Source organism: Exophiala oligosperma (genome assembly GCF_000835515.1).
Source record: "Exophiala oligosperma strain CBS 72588 unplaced genomic scaffold supercont1.3, whole genome shotgun sequence".
Classification (NCBI taxonomy): Eukaryota; Fungi; Ascomycota; class Eurotiomycetes; order Chaetothyriales; family Herpotrichiellaceae; genus Exophiala; species Exophiala oligosperma.
In genome coordinates this window covers 2,294,020-2,313,017 of record NW_015622820.1, presented here as the reverse complement: position 1 = coordinate 2,313,017, position 18,998 = coordinate 2,294,020, and the positions used below count along the sequence as shown (strand labels likewise).

General features: G+C 50.5%; 5 protein-coding genes across 5 annotated transcripts; 3 read left to right on the top strand and 2 right to left on the bottom strand.

Annotated features, from left to right (window-relative positions):
• Positions 1-3,976: 3,976 nt before the first annotated feature.
• Positions 3,977-6,416, top strand: PV06_03605 (uncharacterized protein; the record flags this gene model as incomplete). Its single annotated transcript, XM_016404414.1, has 2 exons — positions 3,977-5,400; positions 5,462-6,416. 2 exons carry the CDS (start codon positions 3,977-3,979, stop codon positions 6,414-6,416), a joined length of 2,379 nt encoding a protein of 792 aa, XP_016265419.1.
• On the bottom strand, positions 5,869-7,788 carry PV06_03604 (uncharacterized protein). The gene has a single exon (XM_016404413.1). The coding sequence runs from the start codon at positions 7,714-7,716 to the stop codon at positions 6,502-6,504; it is 1,215 nt and encodes a 404-aa protein (XP_016265418.1). The 5' UTR covers positions 7,717-7,788; the 3' UTR covers positions 5,869-6,501.
• A 182-nt stretch (positions 7,789-7,970) lies between these two features.
• PV06_03603 (uncharacterized protein) lies at positions 7,971-12,494 on the top strand. The gene has a single exon (XM_016404412.1). It carries the CDS (start codon positions 8,424-8,426, stop codon positions 12,333-12,335), a length of 3,912 nt encoding a protein of 1,303 aa, XP_016265417.1. The 5' UTR covers positions 7,971-8,423; the 3' UTR covers positions 12,336-12,494.
• Positions 12,458-13,947, bottom strand: PV06_03602 (uncharacterized protein). The gene is made up of 3 exons (XM_016404411.1): positions 13,637-13,947; positions 13,314-13,573; positions 12,458-13,232 (listed from the first exon to the last, which is right to left on the bottom strand). The coding sequence occupies exons 1-3, from the start codon at positions 13,674-13,676 to the stop codon at positions 12,777-12,779; spliced, it is 756 nt and encodes a 251-aa protein (XP_016265416.1). The 5' UTR covers positions 13,677-13,947; the 3' UTR covers positions 12,458-12,776.
• A 1,930-nt stretch (positions 13,948-15,877) lies between these two features.
• PV06_03601 (uncharacterized protein) lies at positions 15,878-18,898 on the top strand. Its single transcript, XM_016404410.1, has 4 exons — positions 15,878-16,135; positions 16,185-16,349; positions 16,404-16,755; positions 16,810-18,898. The coding sequence occupies exons 1-4, from the start codon at positions 15,967-15,969 to the stop codon at positions 18,581-18,583; spliced, it is 2,460 nt and encodes an 819-aa protein (XP_016265415.1). The 5' UTR covers positions 15,878-15,966; the 3' UTR covers positions 18,584-18,898.
• Positions 18,899-18,998: the final 100 nt, after the last annotated feature.

Genomic DNA, 18,998 nt, shown 5'->3' with positions numbered 1-18,998 from the left:
ATGGCGGTGCCGACGATCCCAGGAGCGTAAGCGTTGACCGTGATCTTATGTTTTGCCATTTCCATCGCAAACACTTGAGTGAACCCACGTACTGCCCACTTGGAAGCGCTGTAATGAGACAGCAGGGGGAAAGGTTTGAAAGCGACGATGCTGGCCGCCCCCAAGATCTTGTACCCGCTGTCCCCCTCTGCGATGGGCCCCTGTGCGATCATCTGCCGGGCGGCGTGAGTGTAACACAGCCAGACGCCCATGAAATTGACGTTGAACATTTTTTGGACATCTTCGTCGGAAATCTCCAGAGCCGGTGACACCTGGGCTATCCCGGCGTTGGCGACCATGACCGTCAACGGCCCCAACTTGCCCACAGACTCCTTGATCATGTCCTGCACTTCGGTCGACGAAGTCACGTCGGCCACGACCCCTATGGCGCTGCCTGACCCGTGGGTTTGGTTCAGTTCCGAAACCAATTTGTCGATCCCGGCCTTGTTGGCAGAAACGTCGTTGACGCAGACCGAATACCCTTCGACCGCGAGTCGACGGACGATGGCTTCACCTCTGTAAACGAGCACAAGAAGAAAAAAGGTCAGCTTTGAGATACAGGTCTTTTCGGAAAGGAAAGGGGGTGCTGGGTGCTGGGTGTCGGGTGCTGGACAACATACATGCCTCGAGATGACCCGGTAACTATTGCTGTTCGTTTGGCCATTGTCATAAATATCGATCGGTCGTAATTTCGTACTATTGGATTTGACTGGTGGTTTTTTAAGTCAGTGATGTCGAGGGTATACAGTACAAGAAGGCTCGGGCTGCGAGGTGCTCGTCTAGTCACGGAGTGGGAAGGACACAGGAAGATATTTTGACGTTTACCAATGTGAACAGATTTGATTTGTCCATAAAGATCTATCTATGAAAGTACAGCATGCTCTACATATACCACACCGTGGTATCATGTTTGCTGCCGAGGGCTTGTGGTGCTGCAACCGTCACCCCTCCTTCGGGCACGCGGAGGGAGGATAGTTGAGTACCTACGGAGGATCGCGCCTCTCGCGCCTGTGGTCCGAGAACTAGGGTATGTCTGCTTTCAAGCTGGTACAGGGTGAGGGGATGGACTCTACTCGTAAACTGACTAGTGACTGACTTCGTGGGCATGACCGAGACATGCGATGACGAGGAAGACGAGGAGAAGAGATGCGGGGGAAGATTCAAAAGAGTTTGACGCAGCTCGGTGAAAAGTAAACCGAGATTTCAAGGCACGATCAAGCATGTCCTGTCCCCAAGGTGTCAATATCCTGACTCCTCTTGAGAACTCATTCCAGATAATACCCTCTTTATTGTTCAATCTTGACTACTGAACTGACCACCGGAACCCGTGGGCTAAGTCAGGCCCAATCTCATGCCGCCGCAAGGCTGTTAGAGGAATTGACTCGTTTGACCTGACACTGCTATCGTCCTCCATCAGCGGGAGACAAGCATCAACTGGATCGTCATTTACTACTTGAGATGTAGCTGTGTTGTTGCCACTAGATCCCGGTAATGGTGCCTCAGGTGGTGAATCTCTGTATCTTGGCTGCTGCTGCTCCGACTTCTCCTTTTCTATCGATTCCATCTCAAGCTCTCTGGCAATTCGATCTTCCTCCTCAATCTGCTTTCTTATGATTGACCGCCGATGTCGTGACTTCTTGAGAACCCGCAAACCGAAGCAGCATGTGATGCTCACGGCAACGACGGAAGCGACAGTTGCGCCGACCGCGATCCCAACGACTTGTCCCCTGGTTAACTCGAAATGGTTGTCGCTTGGTTGATTATTCCTCTGTTCGAGAGTGGTTTTTCCATCTGCGTCCATGGTCCAGAGTGGAAGCACAGCTGACCAGCTATTGGTCCAGAACCTTGGCTCCACTGTCACATTCGACCTGTTGGATATATATCCACTGTCAATAACAGAGATATTCGGAGGAGCAAGGTTAGTTGGACCTGGAGCCTGAGCGATCCAGTACGTCGGCAATTGGTACGGAGTATCGGAAGGGAATTCGGTACCAATGAATGCTGCCTGGAAAAATGCTCGACCAAGGGTGTTTTGCCATTCTTCACGCAAAACACTTTCGTCCTGCGGTGAACATGGAAGATATCGGGCCGGGCGAAGCATCGTGCCATTCTCTGCCTGCACAGTGGCGGAAAATTTATGCTGCAGGAGGGCGAGAGGTATCTTGACTGACACAGTCGGGATCAGTTCTGTCGGGGAGATGTAGCCTTCGGTAGAGTCGTATCCTGTCAACTCGATCTCCAGAAAAGTTGGACTTTTGAAGATGGGATCATCGTCTGGCTTATTCCAAAAGTAAAGATTACGTTCTTGGTCATAAGTGGCGTCCAGGATCTCTGCAAGGGGGTCGCAGATGTCTTTCGGAAAGTATAGGTACGGCAAACCGGGTTCCAGGACGATCGGTTGCACATAAGATGGGAGCTTGTGAAGTCGAAATCTTGGATCAACCTTGTAAGGGCCTTGAGGAAAGCTTCCATTCGCAAATTTGAGACTTTGCAGAGGCAGGAATCCTTCTTCCACACCAATATTGATATCGGTGATGGTAATTTGAAGGCTGTTATCGGCCAGAATTCTCATCATGTCTCCGACAATGCGACTGTTGTCGAAACCTCCAATCTGGAGAGACCCGGGCACGTTGGGGTCTTGTGAGCCGAGGTGGAGGCTCAAGAAGGGCGACGCAGCGTCGCCCTTATCGACCAAACTCGCCGCTATTTGCTGTGCGGATATGAAGGAATCCATCAAAGGAAGACGTCTCGCTGAGCTGGTGGTTGTCGATGTAAAGTTGATTGAGACAAGGTGCTCAAGCTCAAACTCTTGACTCCCGAGAGAAATGTCACTCGTTGCTTGATAGCCATAGCCGTGAGCATCGAGTGCATGGACTAGCAACGAATCTTCCGTGATTGCATAGAAGATGCTGGCGGATGATAGGTTCATGAATGTGATGGCAGATTCGTTCACAGCAGAGAGGTCGAAAGCCGGCGGGTAGACAAGATCATCGGAGCATAAGAAGGCGCCTTCACTACGATTGGAAGGGAGCGTATCCACGCATGGCTGCCGCGCTGAGAATATTGACTGATTCCAGAATGTGAGGTGGCAGTCTAAACTCTTGTCCGTGGCATACAAGATTGGAATCGTCGGCCAAGGTCCATTTACTCCGGAAGCATTGATGGAGTCTTGGTTGTTCAATGGGATATTGACGACCTCAGAGGCAGCTGCGCCCAGCCCCGAGAGGAAAAGAAGAAGAATAGCAATTGAAGTCAGTGTCATATTATCCGACTGCCTTTCCATGTAGATATTCGAGTGTTGGTCTGTCGTGCTCAGGTCGAGCTAAAATGTTGCTGATTTCCCGGGAGATGCGACCTTCATAGTGCGTGTCAGGACTACGCTGAGCATGCTTATATCGTTGCATGGACCGAAAACCATTGAAAATGGTGAACATGTCGGTAATGTTTGATAAGCGCAGAATCATTTGCGTCCGACGAAACCTCTCCTTGAAACTCCAGCACAACTCTGAGGTACGCATCGCATGGACAGGGGTCTCTTTAAGCAGTGCTTTAGTGTCGGTGCAGACGTTTCGGCCCCCGCCTCCTTTGCAATCAGCCCGTGAACCTGAAACTTGCTTGCAGGGTTCGCCTAGTGTTCAGGCCAATGACCATCTACAAGGCTTCATGGAGAACGCAGACCCAGGCCCGACTCTGTCAACATACAAGCAAAACGAAGCTTCCGGGGCCAGGTACAAGCGTCCACGCGCCGACGATCTAGCCATGGGACTGACACCACCCCCAAACTCATCACTAACCTGGGTCGATTCCAAAGACATAACTTGATTCTGCCTCGAGGAGACGCAGGTTCTCCCCATACGGGGTTCATAATGCCCGACATCCTTTTCAGAGTCCCCAGATGATGCTCGAGTGATGAACGTGCTGTCAACTCCCAAACGCGATGGCAAGCATTTTTGCATCGGTGAAAAGAAATTTTGTCTTGGGCATAACGTATCCGTCGAGAGCATACAAACAATTCTGGGACTATCGACATACGTTACTCAACAAAAAAAGCCAAAGCCCCAAGGATGCCCGAAGACAATGGGCCCAGATTCATCCTTCATTGAAGACAGGCTACACTTTCTGCTTGTACAACGTCGCCTCGATACTTGTCGTGACTCTTATTGTGGCAATATGGGCGGGAGCGTCCCACAGAACAGGTGATGGACTTGTGGTCACACTCTTCAACGGAGATTGCTCGACAGCCAGTGAGGCCAATTTCTGGGTTCATTTGCTCATCAACGTGTTGGCCTCAAGCTTGTTTGCCACGTCTTCATACATGATGCAGAGACTGGCAGCCCCAACTCGAGAAGATCTGGACAGGGCGCATCGAATCAACAAGACACTCAACGTCGGGACACTATCTCTTACGAATTTTGCCCTGCTCAGCAAGCAACGGCTGGCAGTCTTCGCGCTGCTTTGGTCAAGCTCGCTGCCGATCCATCTAATGTTCAACTCGCTCATCGTGTACAGCACAACGAATGCCGAGTGGTCTAGCTGGGCAATGCTGGTCGAGGTCAATGATGCACCATCTTCGGCGCCTCCAAACTCGACCTTCCGCGCACTCAAGCGCAGTTATATCGATATCCCAACGGTGGGAAGTTCGGGTGCGTCGCAAATGGCTAATCTGGCGTATTACCTGAACGCGCAGAAACCACCACTGACGAAGCTGACCGCAGAGGAGTGCATCCAGACATACGCTTCCGGGTCTAGTCGAACCTGGGGTGATGTGCTGTTGATGACTACAACGTCGATCGACAGCTCTACGGAGGACTTCCCAAGTGACGTGGTGAAGTACCCGGGCCAGCAACCTGGATTTGACTGGAATAATGGAAAAGTAGACTTGTCTTACGTAGGCGACCAGCAACCTTGGGCGTGGCTTTGTTATGAGCAGACTGAAACCTCCTATTCAACGACGACGTCATGCGATACGTCTCGCTTGCTCGAGAACGGGACCTGGATGGTACATCAACGTGTGGTCGATCATTGTTTGGCGCGGGACCTCCCCGACGCTTGTGAATTGAACTTGAGCTTGTCGATCATGATTGTGGTCCTGGTCTGTGTCTTTGGCAAACTGGTGGCCATGCTGGCCGCACTATCCTTCAGCCACGCACGGCCACTGGTCACCATTGGAGATGCAATCGACTCATTCCTTCACGAGCCTGACACCACGGTACATGGCTTGTGCATGGCCGATGCAAGGCATTTCGGAGAACCAGCACTAGACAGAAAGCTGGTATCAATCGCTAAGCCTCATCCATATGGCTCGCGGAACGCACGTATAGCCCAGGAAATAAGCGGTCCATGGGTCGGTGCGAATTTTCTGTAAGTCCAAACTCACCCCACGAGAAATGTATCGCAGGCCTTTTGGCTGATCAATGAGCAGCGGTTTGGTCGGCTTAGGTCTGTCTTTTGGCCTGTTCGGCTGGTCGTACCATCAGACTCGAGCAGCCCACCGTGCTGCCGATATACCATTCGGATTCGGGACGATTTGGGGTCTGGGCTTGGGCAAAGCACCAACGTTGTACACATATGACGAGGCACAATTCATGGTATATAATGCAGCCAACACGCCTGCCGTGTCGTACATCACTGGCGCAGTTCTTGCTAACTTGCCACATCTGGCACTCAGCCTTCTTTACTTGACGTACAACAACCAGTTCACGCGCATCTTCATGGCATTCGAGTTTCGATCATTCGCAACCCACCGGCGTGGCCTTCGGGTCAGCAAGCCAAAGAGCGGGACCGAGCAAAGAGGCACGTATTTCCTCCAATTTCCGCTGCGGTACAGCATCATCATGATCTCCTACTTTGTCCTATTACACACATTTCTGTCCGAAACGCTATTCTTGCAACGCATATATGCAGTCTGGCCTCAAAGTTTCGACAATGCGGACGACATAGGGAAAAGGCTGGTGTCTAAACTTGGATTCTCACCCTTGGCGGCACTTGTCTTCAGCCTGATCCTACTGGTTTTGGTAACCTTCGCTATTGGAATTGGCTTTTGGAAAGTAAGTTGGATTTTGCCCTCGACATTTGGAAATTCAAAGACCCTCGCTGCATATTGTCATCCACCAGAGGGGAGTAAGAACACACAGGAAGGTCAGGTCAGGTGGGGTGTGACACGCATGAATGCCGAGGACATTGGACAATGTTCGTTCAGTCTCTTGCCGGTCCGGCCTCCCGAGGAGGGCGAACATTTTGTAATTGGTTCCGAAACCCCGGAGCGCATACTCTGCGCAACGAATGTATGGGTATCTGCCGATTGGAAATCTCCACTTGTGCAAATCGGGAACGGAGAAGTGAAGCAGCAGATACAGGTTGCGGCTGATCAAGTCTGATGGTTAGACAATCGTGATAATCGGCCAAATAATTGGTTGCTTCCCTGAAATTTCTTGCCCGCATGCCCCCATGTAGTCCACATGCTCAGTCCATAAACTTGCAAACGGGTAGTCGGTAATGGTCGATGTTCCAATACTTCCGGCGCACTCCTTCCCACTCCTGGTCGAACTTGGGGAGTTCAACATCTTCCCAATCGACCTCGAACCCTGCCTCGAATAAGTCCATCTCTACCACTTTTTGGTAAACATCGTAGCTGATTTGACGGTCTGCGCCCATGCCGTTGAAGAATGACCACCTCCCACTCTGATCCAAAAGCGCCATAACGTGTTCGGTGAAGAACTCTCGGAATTCGGAATATGATTCGGCAAAAGTGTCGAAATAGATTGCATCAAACGTTTCACCGTCAGCCGCCAATTCTGGGAGCACATCTTGCCATCTCCCTCGGTGGACTTCAACTCCCGTCTTGCTCATCCAACCTTTAGATTCCATATCTTTCAGGACATCTGGGTGAGCTTCGACAATGTAGTGGCGCGCTGGCTTGTTGGGATTGTCTTGGATATGGGAGTCAATTATACCCATGCCGAAGCCAATGTTCAAAATCCTCAACTCTGGAGCTGTGAGAAGATTATCGGCAGATTGCCTCATGATCCCACTTTCCCATGCCATCATCACGCCGTTCTGTTGGTCGTCTAAAAGCTTGTTGCTGCTGAGAGAAAGAGTGGACGATAGATAAGCTGAAGTGTTGACATCCTGCTGCTCGGCTCCGTCCAACTCAACAACGGAATCTTCAGTTTCCATGGAATCCAATTGATCATTTCCAGGCACATGTTCCTCCTCTTCCTTCGGCTCTTTTTGCCCGTCCTCGCCATTGTCCCCCTCCTCATCCTCCATTCTCTCATACTCCTCGAGTCGGCTTAGTATCATTTCCGCTCTCACGCCTGCATCGACCATGAGTTGATAGAGGTTCAACAAACCCAGGCGGTAGGCTAAGCAGCCAGGCGTTTCGTCGTTATTGTCCAGTTGATTCCAAATTGCCCCATTTTCCAGCAGAAATCTGATGGTCGAAGAAGCGGCGTCTTCATGATCAGATTTCTTGATACCATTGCCATTGACTGATGATCTGCATGATGAAATGACGGCATGCAACGGAGAGAATCCAGTTTCAGGATCTTGGACATCTACGACTTTGCAGTCAGAAAAAGAGTATTGGTCAATACACTTCTCCAGGGTGGGTGTGTCATTTTCGATGGCAGCCCGGATGACTTTGGCGATGTGGTCACCCAGGACCTCGCTTGCCATGATTGTGACACACAGGCAGGTTCTCTCTTTATCGCTAAGACAGCAATTAGTCAGAGTCCTCAATAAGCCTCGTCTTGATGTTGTTGATTTGCTTGAGCAAATAGTTTGTATTCGCCTTTCTGGGAAGCAAGTAATTTTTTGGTTCACGTCGGATCAAAGAAACACCGGCTCCGAGCCAAGAATTCAAATGGCGGGCAAGCTGTTCACCTCACCGGACAGGGCAAGACTTCACTTCACCCTTACTGATTGATCGTTAGCCGTTCATATTACCAGCAATCTGGAGTTGTCGCAAGGAATTAATTTAGCCAAATCAGTGTCTGTCTAATCACGCCAAAGAGTCAACTGCCTTTGCGAAATCATGCGATAGAGAATCCTGGAAACATTACAAACCCAACGTGGTCAAGACTAGCGCCGTCCACCGCCTCATTTATCAAAAGCTCGTAAACAAAGAGTGACGAAAACCCGTGCGTCTGGGGCACCTTCCCCGAGGATGGTTCAGACGCCACCTTTTGAGCCATGTTATTTGTTGCCTTCAGTCAATGATGCAACATTCCGGACTATAGGAAGGGTTTTGGTGAAACCACCGGCTGGGCAGGCTTGTAGGCGTCGAGAATCCTTACATCAACCATCTGGCCTGGGATTCGACTGCATCAGTTCCATCTGAAAGGATTTCAACTTCTTAGCAGTTCTAGCCTGCCGGGACCTATATGCGTCGTACAAGGCGCGCACAAAGCAGAGCAATGGCCAAGTCAAAAGGCCAAAGCTTGTACCTGCCAGACGATTCCGTTCTGAGCGCTGCGATTCAGGAATCGATTCAGACTCCTGCTTCGGAAACCACAACAAAGGCTGCGGATGGACACAATGTTGATGGCTGGACGGAAGAGGACATTCGGACTTACAACGAACTGCTCGAAGAAAGAGCCAAACTTGAGAAAGAGAAAAATGAACTAGAGCGCAAATCATCCAGGCACCAGGCACAGCGGGCCCTTCTCGACGAAAATGCCCTGGTCTTAGATACACTCTTTGTGGGCCACCCCGGGGGCATTCAAAAATTTATCGGCTCATACTCATGCTGCTTAGACGAAAATCCCGAAACGGCTCGCCATGAAGCATCTGGTAATGCATGCCCCTCTGGACACGAGATCTGCAGGCGAGCAAAGACAAAGGGTATATCTTGGATGGAGTTAGACACAATCAAGTCCTACCAGAGCAGAATCAGGTCAGAACGGTCAGAGAGAATGCAAAAGGCTCTGCGGAAACAAAGAGATGTCGAACTCATCCGTGTTAAAAAAGAAGATGATGAACAGACCCTGAAGGAACGAAAGACCATCCTTCCGGACAAACGCTCAGGCTACACTAAGAAGAGCCCCGCTAAACGGACTGACGCAGTCAGGTCGCCATCATCAGATGGTTTCGTCCCAGAGGGTATCTTGTCAGACCCCAAGAAGAATGCAATTCTCGAGGCTGCACGCAAGAATGAATTTATTGTCCGACAAATACGAGGAAGACTGGACCAAATTCGACATGATGTAAACGCGGGCAAAATCTCGCTTGCCGATGCATGCACAAAACTCGACCAGGCCAATGCAGAAATGGCGGACGCCGAGAAGAAGAACAATGACTTTCGCAAGTTGATCCTTCCCATCTCAGATTGCCACGCAAGCTCTTCCACCATCCTGCAGAACGCAATCCACTTTGCTAGCCCAGAGGGCTTTTGTCAAATTTCCAACGTGTTCCAGGCTTTTTTCAGTGCCTCTGACCCCAAGGGTGTGCACGCAGCAATGACTGAGTTTCGAGGGGTACTCGAGATGTATGGCCCCAAGACTCCGGAGTTTCAGGAATACTTCGGCGCATTGGAAGAGGTGCTCTCGAACCCAGACGCCAAGGGCTTCGCAGTGAATGATAAGGCCGATTATGAGAAAATTGATCCTTTGAAGAACGTTGATCTCATGCTGCAACTCAGATCCAAGATGCAAACTTCTGATTTTTCTTCACTGGCCATCGATCCTACTTTGAATATTAACCAAGAGGCCATCAGAACAAGCCTCGAGTGTGTTAAAGTTGAAGATGCTGCCAAGAAGGAAATGGTGAAGGCGATGCGGCGGATGGACAGCGACAGTCCCGCACAGGTCGCAGCAGCGCTGAAGAAGATCAAATCAAAGGCTCTCCTGAAGTCCCCCTGTGCAGAAGTGTCTGAAATCATACTTGGTGATATCATCAACACACTATTGTTCGACCACATAGTTTGTGGGTTCCTGAGCGAGACTGGGACTATCACTTCTGTCAATGAGCTCTCTGGTAGACTGACAAAATTAGTCATCTCAACAGCTCACAACAAACCCGAAAAGTACTTGTCGATATTTGATGGGCTCAAGGCGTCATTCATGTCTGTTTTGAAAGACCAGCCATCCCAAGAGTTGACGCAAGCGATTTCCAAGGTTGAAGTTTCTATGGTAAAATTTGTTGCTGCGCACGACGAAAAGCGGAAGAATAATATGGGTGAAAATGTTTCCATGCCGGCATTGCATGCCATCACCAAGTTAAATGCTTCTAGCTTAATGTTCGATGTTGGATCTCTGCTCTCAGGAACTCACATGAGCAAGGATAGCTGGGAGTCTTTCGAGGCATTCTTCAACGAGCACAAATTGAAAGATCGAAATGAGGTGCGAAACCATGTCCTCGATTACGTCTACAACCACGTCGAAGAAGGGATCTGGGATGTGTTCAGAGTGGTGACAGCTCGTCTCATCTCTCAAACGATGCGCCCCGGGCCGTGGAACGAGGCCAAAGAGTTGTATCTTAGGAATATGCGAGTTGCTGCTTCAACGCCGACAGAATGTTTGGAAGACGCAGTCATACGATACAAGCACATAGGCACTTGTCCTGCTATGGCGGCCATTATCATCGCTCAGCGCCTTAGCTATCTAATGCGCGCCGACATAGGCATGTATGGGCGTGAGATGCTCGACCTGGGAGCCTCCCCCACACTTCGAGCCGCAGCTGAATTAGATGAATGGGTTTCCACCTTCATCCTCCTGGCCAAGGCTATGGTCAATCTTTACAACCTCATGTATCATCTAATTGCGCTCGAAGATGAATCAGCAGCCACAGTTGTCTCTATCGATGTTACTAGTCTTGTACTGACGTTCGGACTGGGCGTGGAGGACAGTGCTCAAGCGAGTTTCAACCTCGGTATGCTCGAGTCATTCATTACTCGCACTCTGATCGACGACAATGAGCCTGCAACGATGGAGAAGTTCAAAGAAGGGTGGACTACGTTTCAGCACATTTGTCAAGGCTCTCAATACCGATGCTCGCCATCACATACGTGTAAAGGGCGAGTTCAAGGGCTAAATGTACGAAACGTGAACCCGATACCCAAACCAACACCACGGTTTGGGAAGGAGAATCAAATGATGCGCTTGCGCAAAATCAATGACTTCCACCTACTGACTAGTACCTCGACCTCGAATCAGAGTTTCCTTCGTGGTACAGAGCTCTCCTTGCTTGTTGAGAGCGACTGGGAGATTGCACGGAGACTCCTCCCGCATTTGAAGTGCATGGACAAGCAAAACGTTGCACCGAGATGTGAATGCCCAAAACGAGATCGCGAACGGGCCCTTGAGATTGCGAAACTCGGACCGCAGCTGAACCGTGACTTCGCGGAGGTGAACGCTTTTTTGAAGTCTGGAAAGGCGCCGCCTGACGCCCTTTGGGAGCGCCTCGAATCTAACGAGGTCAAATTGCACGACTTGACCGTTCTGTACTCTGATCGCCGTTGGGTTGCACATCAGGACACGACGAACTTCCTTAAGATGGTACAAGCAAAGGCCAATGAAATTAGCGGGTCGAGCAGTCTAGGTCGCGGATCTTCCACTCCTCCCGCACAGGGTCGACTCAATCAAGAACTGGTCAGTACACCGAACATCCAGCCGCGCGCTGTGAATGGATCCTCTGAATCCATCGACACGAAGGAAATCTCCCCAGAGAGTGCTAGCGGCAAGCAGATCGATGGACCACCACAGCCCATCTTTAAGACCTCGATTGTCAGGTCGGAATTCCCTACGATTGCCTCAAGTAGCACTATGCCGCCGCCGCCGCCCGCTGCTCCTGATGTGGCCGCGAATGACCATGACCCGGTTGAATTTGTTGCACCTGAAACCGAACTTTTGTTGAATGTGACCAGGCTCGTGGAAGGAATGCCCCTCTTGAATACAACCAAGTCGGCACTTCCTGGCGTCCTCGACCCGAGTGTATTTCTGGGTGTCATAGAGAAACTAGACGAGATGGTTCTCGGACGCCTGAAGATGGCTTTCCAAGTCGCCGAGTTACAGGGATATCACGGGGCGCACCTCTGGCTCCGACACAACATTTCCTGGAGCGGGAATCTTACCAAGTACAAAGGCTGCAAACCTTGCAACACAAGTATGCGGGTGGCGCTCGAAAAGGTCATAAAGGCGAATGGCTGGGATCGTGTTGACGCGCCACAACCTGAAGACCTCGACGTCAAAGTTGATCTCCCGCATGGGCCCATACCAGCACCAATCCCCCATGAGACGAAGTACCCATTGGACACAAGCCGTGCCCAACGTCGACGTCGACAGAAGCGTACTCGTTAGGCGCTAAGGGAAAACGTGGACGGGAGGTCACAATTTTCAGATGAACGAGTTTTCTACTGGCGGGCGTTTTGGGCGAACACGAAACAAGGCAAGGAAAGGCCGCCATGAGTGATGTAATATATCAATGATTTTTCAGTGCTTGTCTTCAGTGTATTTGGCGAACCTGATTCCAGGTTGCATGAAAGTAACCAGTAATCATCATACTCTACAGCGCCAATATTTCCATTTCCCAGAACGACTAATAGAGTGCAGTTTTTGTTTTGGCAGTCTGCACGCCCGAACCTCCGTCGTAATCAATTACCGTGCCAGATAATTTTGTGACCATAAAAGGCCAACAGCCCGGATCACTCTATGCGCCCGTAGCACTTGAGAGCCGTGGTCCAAGGCAAGACAAAGCAATGGCTCTCCCATGTCGACCTTTAGTTGCCTGTAGCATTAAAATTAAATGCCCGAAGCACCTGGCGCATCCTTGTCGGCTTTCAGGCTGAGGAGCAACTCTCTCATTCTCTTCTTGGATGAGCCATCTCCGCCGCCTTGTTGGCCCTTTCCGCTTAGATCTACTAATTTGGCAATTCGTTCCCAAGCAGTACCACCGGCGGTTGTGTCTTCTCGCTTGGCAAGGAACTCTTCTGCCTCCTTTGCAACTTGTGCCTTCTGCTTGTCGACTTTGCGGTTGTAGGATTCGTAAAACGAATCAATGTCCTTCTGTGCCGTAGATACGGTTTCCTCCTTCTTACGCTGCGACGCTTCGTCTCGGCGAGCTATGTCTGCATCCCTCTTTGCTCGCCATTCGCGAATGGGCTCTGTCTCCTCTTCTTGTGCAGGGGCGGTGTAATTTGTGTAGCCTCCGTGGAAAGAGGTCGAAGAATCAGTGATGGTACCGCCAGGGCCAACATTCTAAAAGTATTGCGCTCGTCAGTAAACTCATTCCTCTTTCGTTTCATGACAGACTCATTCCAGTCAAAAGCGAAGACGTACATCGTTTCTGGTGTCGATTTCAGGGAAAGAACTCTCGAAAGCATTGAGGTCGTCCTGCGCTCCTCCGCTTGAAGGCTGCACCGGAGCGGATGTGAACTCGCCATCGCCACCGCCTAGGAGATCATCGTCACCATCCTCGACAGTCGTGGCTCCGGGTCGGTCGTTAGCGGCGAAGAGGTCTGCATCTTCACCGAGGAGGGCTCGTTCGCGATCGAGGAAGCTGCCTTGCGCAGCAGAATCCGGCCGGACGTCAGTTTCGCCTGGAGGGGACTGTTAAACGTGACATCTCGTCAAGAACAAGAGCGCAGAGCCCTGCAACGCACCAGCATCAATGTCTTCGATGGACGGGAATCGGTCTGCCATGGTTGGCAGCTACTAACGAAGCGGAGGCCGGACTTGTGGGCGGCTTGTCGACAGTGCAGCTTCGGCTTCGAAGGCAAAGTACAGCGTCTGCACGAATTCGTCGTAGTTTTTAACACAAAAATCAGAACCACAACCAAGGAGACAACGAGCAAGGTGCAGGTTGGAAAGTTCAAGCGGATTGATTGCCTGCGCTGGGAAATCGAGCGACGTTGTCGATTGAGTTAGGGAGGAGTTCAAGGATGTCTGACGAGCGGCTGCTGCACGAATTGCGTGTCACTAATATGCATGATATCTTGTCAGACCGGAATTTTTCCTTAGCATGCGCGAAAGTGAGATGCCTTAATAGTCGCGATGTGTTCAACTTCATCGTGATCTCGCGTCATTTGTCGAACAACGCGTTCAATCTACAAAAAGTTGCTGATTCCCCCATGATTTTGACCTTGGCCAGGCCAGCGCCACACAGAGACCATGTTTCTCGTGACCCGCCTATGGTGATATGTCGAGCTAAGAATCCGAGATCCTACTGCGCACCCGACTATCTATGCGTTCCATGACCATGCGGACCATGCTTGTTCATGGAGTTTTTGCCTTACAATGGTCCAACGTTAGGCTATTTCTTTAAGAGTTCCTGGGTATATGAAAATACTGCTCGGGAATCTTCCTATATGTCAAAACAATGCTAGTTCGAGTTTATAACGAGCGGGGGCCAGTGATACCACAACTGCAGAGTAAGAGCAGGAATATCCCACCGACTGTGGGCATTTCGAACTTCGAAGCTTTCTGAGTGATGTATCCGCTTGATCGCTTCAGCACTGAGCAATGCTATTCCCCAATCGACCGTTACATTAAAACGCAGACTCCGGAGAAGTTACCGCTACCAGTGGGATGGCCAGTGCCTTGCTGCACACACAATGCTCATTGCTCGAAGGTGTGGCTCGCACTCAAGAGTCAATGGGTAGGTCATGTTTACATCTGTTCCACCGCTGCCTCAAATATTCGCCAGCTTGTGCAGATGACTCTTCTTACGTGGGCAGATCGAGCCTCCGCGGTGGTTGTTAATAGCCCTCCGACAAAGGCTCCGTCTCAGCTTTTATCATGTTCCAAATGGCGTGTCTGCGCAGAGTGCTTGTTTGTGCACAGATCGCCGGTAAGGATGTCCTTTCAGCCCAGCTATCTCACGCTCGCCATCCTTCGAGGCAGACAATCCCGTCGAGATCTCGTTTACAAGCATAATCCATACTATAAACTTTATCAACTGAGCAATTCGACATACAGCATATCACGAGAGTGCTGTCGGACTTTGAAATTAGCTGTGCAATGACCACGAGAGAACCGACCAATCAGATGGCCTCATTGACCTCGAGGAACCCCGAGGCAAGATTCGACTACATGACAGCTTTCAGCTCGCGCACTGACGCAGGCTAAATCATACTCGAGACAATGTCGCCAACGCCAACTACTGTCAACAATAGAGACAAGCCTTCTCGGACTATATTTGCTGCCGTAGCGACAGATGTGTTGCTTGGCCCAGGCGCGCGAGGAGTCCCTGTTGACCTCACAAACCCGCTGTCTTGGAGTCGAACGATCTGCGTACTGTCTATGGTGAAGCTGAATCTCACTGCCCTTTACAGGTTATAGAATGAAGATCAATGGTATGAACAAGTCATTTCCCGCGACCTGCATAGCATGACGACTTGTACTTGAAGATGCTATGGCAACTTCGCATCTTTCACGATCAAAGGACAGATCGGATACTACACCAATCAGGGCAAATGGCCGAAGCTACCATTTTGGCCCAAGCTGGCCGATTGTTACGACGAACAGCTTCCCTTGCTTCACGTAAGGGTTCAAGGTACAGAGGTAGGACGCCATAGCGGAACCGGGTTTACATGTCCCTAATTGCACTGGTGACGGCTTTGCCTATTTGTGAATGTTTCCCTCGAACGCCTCACGAACCCTCAATCCTTGCTACTGGGTTTGTCCGTGTCCGTGAGCCTTGGGTCAATGCACTTGGTGCCAACAATGACTGAACCGTTCGGATCTAGACTTGCGGTCCGGTCCAACAGCCACGGTGACGACGACTCCGGCATGTCACTGATTCCAAGTGCGCCAAAACACGGACCCACGCGATTGGCGCAACAGGGTATGATCACCTTGTTTGCCCAGGCTAACCAACATCGACTCTACCTATAGGTGTTGATTCTTCAGATACTGTTCTATTCTTACACAACCTTTATCGTTATTGAGAACAATACAGAATTTTTGGCAGCATATCTTGCTGCAAGTTAAAATGAAATCTTTACTTTCCATATCCCTTCTGGGCCTCTTGGCCCTTCAGCCCACAATCACAGTTGCTTACTGGCGTATGGCCTGTAGCGTCTCTCAAACAGCTCGAGTCGACCCTATCCTCAATCCCGGTGGTGTAGCCAGCCACGTCCACAAGTTCGCCGGCGGCAATAGTGAGTGCTTGATTCGCGCGCAACTTCTAAGCTACGGCTAAGGTTTTAGATGTCAACGAAAATTCCGACTTCAACTCGCTTCGCCAGTCGACATGTTCTTCTTGTGAAGTGCAAAAAGATACTTCAGCTTACTGGACCCCGCAGCTGTACTTTGCGCATTCGAGTGGCGTAGTTGAAGAAGTACCGAACTATGGCATGACCGTTTACTATGTTGGCAAGTGTTGTGTGAGGCCAGGCATCTTTCAAATACTAACCATTGCTTTTCCAGGGCGCGGAGATCAGTCAAACACGAAGCCCTTCCCGCCTGGGTTCAAGATGATTAGCGGAGAAACCACAGCACGGTCATATGATCAAACTACATTGACATACATGAACACAAGGCCTGTGGCTGACAGGGTAAGTTTCCGCTGCATAAACGAGGCTAACGACATTCCAGAAACACATTATCTCAACGATACGAACTGTGTCAACGGCTTGCGAGCGCAGATAAATTTTCAGTCTTGCTGGGACGGCAGCAACCTTTACCTCGATGACTCGGCCCATGTCGCCTATCTCTCAAACATTGACTCTGGCGTTTGCCCACCATCTCATCCAGTGTCAATCCCAGGTCTATTCTTTGAGTGAGCTTCGTCTCTGACCTGTGTGCCGCATAGTGTATAATCTAATTCTTCTAGGGTGCTATACTTTACCAACGACATCGACCAATCTGCCGGCGGTGAATTCGTCTTCTCTAATGGCGACCCGACCGGCTTCGGTTTCCATGCCGACTTCATGAATGGCTGGGATATGGATGTGCTGGACAATGCTGTAGAGAATTGTCTCTATACTGATGTTGATTTTGGTGTTACCTCAGCCTGTCCCTATCTGAACGAGAGCGACACTCAGAACTTCTCTCGAGTTTGTCCTGAGGAACCGTCGGTTTTGACAGAAGCTGTAAAGGGCAAACTCGATGGCATCCCTGGCTGTAACCCGATTACCCCAGGCCCTCAACCAGCACCTCAGGAAGTGTGTCCCGTCGGGCAAGTCACTCCAGTCAATGCCACGACGGCAGCCCAACCAAGTAATGTGAGCAGCTCGACCACCACTTCACCCAGTGCCGTATTCAGCTCCACTTCCAGTGTGCCTGGCACCGGCGTAGCCATTTCATCTACCTTCTCTCTCGGAACAGCCATAACTCCTACCTCGACAGTTGCTAGTCCAAATCCGACGCCAACAACCCTGTTGCCTACCACGTTGCAGACATCTCCCTCAGTCGCCTCATCCAGTTCGAACATTCTACCCCTTTCAGGTTCGACTTCCTCTATATCGACCGTCTTAACCGAGACTTCAAGCGGTGTGGGCACACCGACACCTTCCAGTCTTATGTCTACGCAGAACCCAATAAGCAGTGGCACGTCTACAGGACTTCTCACTTCAGACGGATTCTCAGGTCCAACAACAGCTGCGCTAGAGGTCTCGTCAACTCAGAGCAATAGTCAGCAAAATGGTGTCAGCACAGCGCCTTCCAACCCGTCAACTGTTGGCTCAGCAGCCGATAGCGAAACAACAACAGTGACTATAACCGATTTTGTTACTGTAACTGTGACGGTCAACGGCGTTCCAATCGAAACCACGAGCGCTGTCACCTCAACAATGGCAGCGAATGGAGTCACGGCGACGGGAGGCATGTTTACCGTGACTGGGAGCACGTACACCACTTTCTTTTCTGCAGACACTGGGAACACGGCGGCGGTGGATACCCCTCTACCGTCTCCAGGTCTCGGTCAAGGCAACAATGGCATGTACACCATAACTGGCAGTACCTTCACCACATTCACATTTGGACAGCCCTCAGGCGGACCCCAAGCTGCTGGCTTTTACAGTAGGCATAGCTCACCCGGCGGAATTGGTGCTATCGACCCACCCACTACTGTCACTTCTACTCCCGACGGCGTCAACCCTGGGGCCAGCATGCTTACTATCACTGGAAGCACGTTCACCACTTTCGAATCGGTGACATTATCGTCAACACTAGACGCCGATGAGGAGACCTCTACTACGACGCTATTCAGCACGACCACCATCTTTGTCACAGTTACCCCCACGAGCACCACCACATTGGAGACCGCAACCAACTCAGATACTGCCACGACTTCACCCACGAGCTCGAGGGTCATGGGCGACACCATACCGAATGCCATTGCCAACGCGAGTCTACCGCCATCATCGACTACTCCGAATACTATTGTCAGCAGCACACTACCTTCATTGAACACAACTCTCGAGAGTGGTATAGCCTCCACCAGCAGTTCAGGCGACATGGTAGCGACCGCATTTGTCACAGTGACGGATCCTATTACCGACGAAACTACTTCTACAACACAAACAACCCTCACACTGTCGACCGAGCTAGCAAACACGACATTCTTCACTATTCGTGGTCGCGAGGTAATCTTGACGAAATTATGAGCTGGCACTAACTCTAGCAGCAGGGACTGCTGCAAGTTGTGAATTGTCCAATCGAATGGACAATGCGTGATCAATACTAACACCCTAGGTAAGCTTTTGCAAAGTGGTGGACATGTAACGACATGATTAATGGGAAGGAGGTGTAATTGTATTTTGGGCGGCTTGTCAAGCGGGCATTGGCAATGTATTTCAGATGGAAAAGGACGAAAAATGAATAGAGATGACGGTATGATGGGATTTGGGACTTTTTACCAGTGTACATAGCTAGGAGATTGGATAATTAATATGCAAATGTTTGTAACCCTTATTCAAATACATGATTCAGGCCTCTCCAGTACTCATAGTAGGTAGATATCTGGTATTCACTATTGTCCCTCCGGACTTGGAGCTTAGTCAGCCTGGGCAACCTGACTCG

Coding starts and splice junctions, on each gene's coding strand:
- PV06_03604 (XM_016404413.1), bottom strand. CDS start 7,716: ATGGCAAGCGAGGTCCTGGGTGACCACATCGCCAAAGTCATCCGGGCT.
- PV06_03601 (XM_016404410.1), top strand. CDS start 15,967: ATGAAATCTTTACTTTCCATATCCCTTCTGGGCCTCTTGGCCCTTCAG. Junction 16,136..16,184: donor CAAGTTCGCCGGCGGCAATA/GTGAGTGCTTGA, acceptor CTAAGGTTTTAG/ATGTCAACGAAAATTCCGAC. Junction 16,756..16,809: donor ATCCCAGGTCTATTCTTTGA/GTGAGCTTCGTC, acceptor TAATTCTTCTAG/GGTGCTATACTTTACCAACG.
- PV06_03603 (XM_016404412.1), top strand. CDS start 8,424: ATGCGTCGTACAAGGCGCGCACAAAGCAGAGCAATGGCCAAGTCAAAA.
- PV06_03602 (XM_016404411.1), bottom strand. CDS start 13,676: ATGGCAGACCGATTCCCGTCCATCGAAGACATTGATGCTG. Junction 13,574..13,636: donor CATCGAAGACATTGATGCTG/GTGCGTTGCAGG, acceptor AGTCCCCTCCAG/GCGAAACTGACGTCCGGCCG. Junction 13,233..13,313: donor AAATCGACACCAGAAACGAT/GTACGTCTTCGC, acceptor CAATACTTTTAG/AATGTTGGCCCTGGCGGTAC.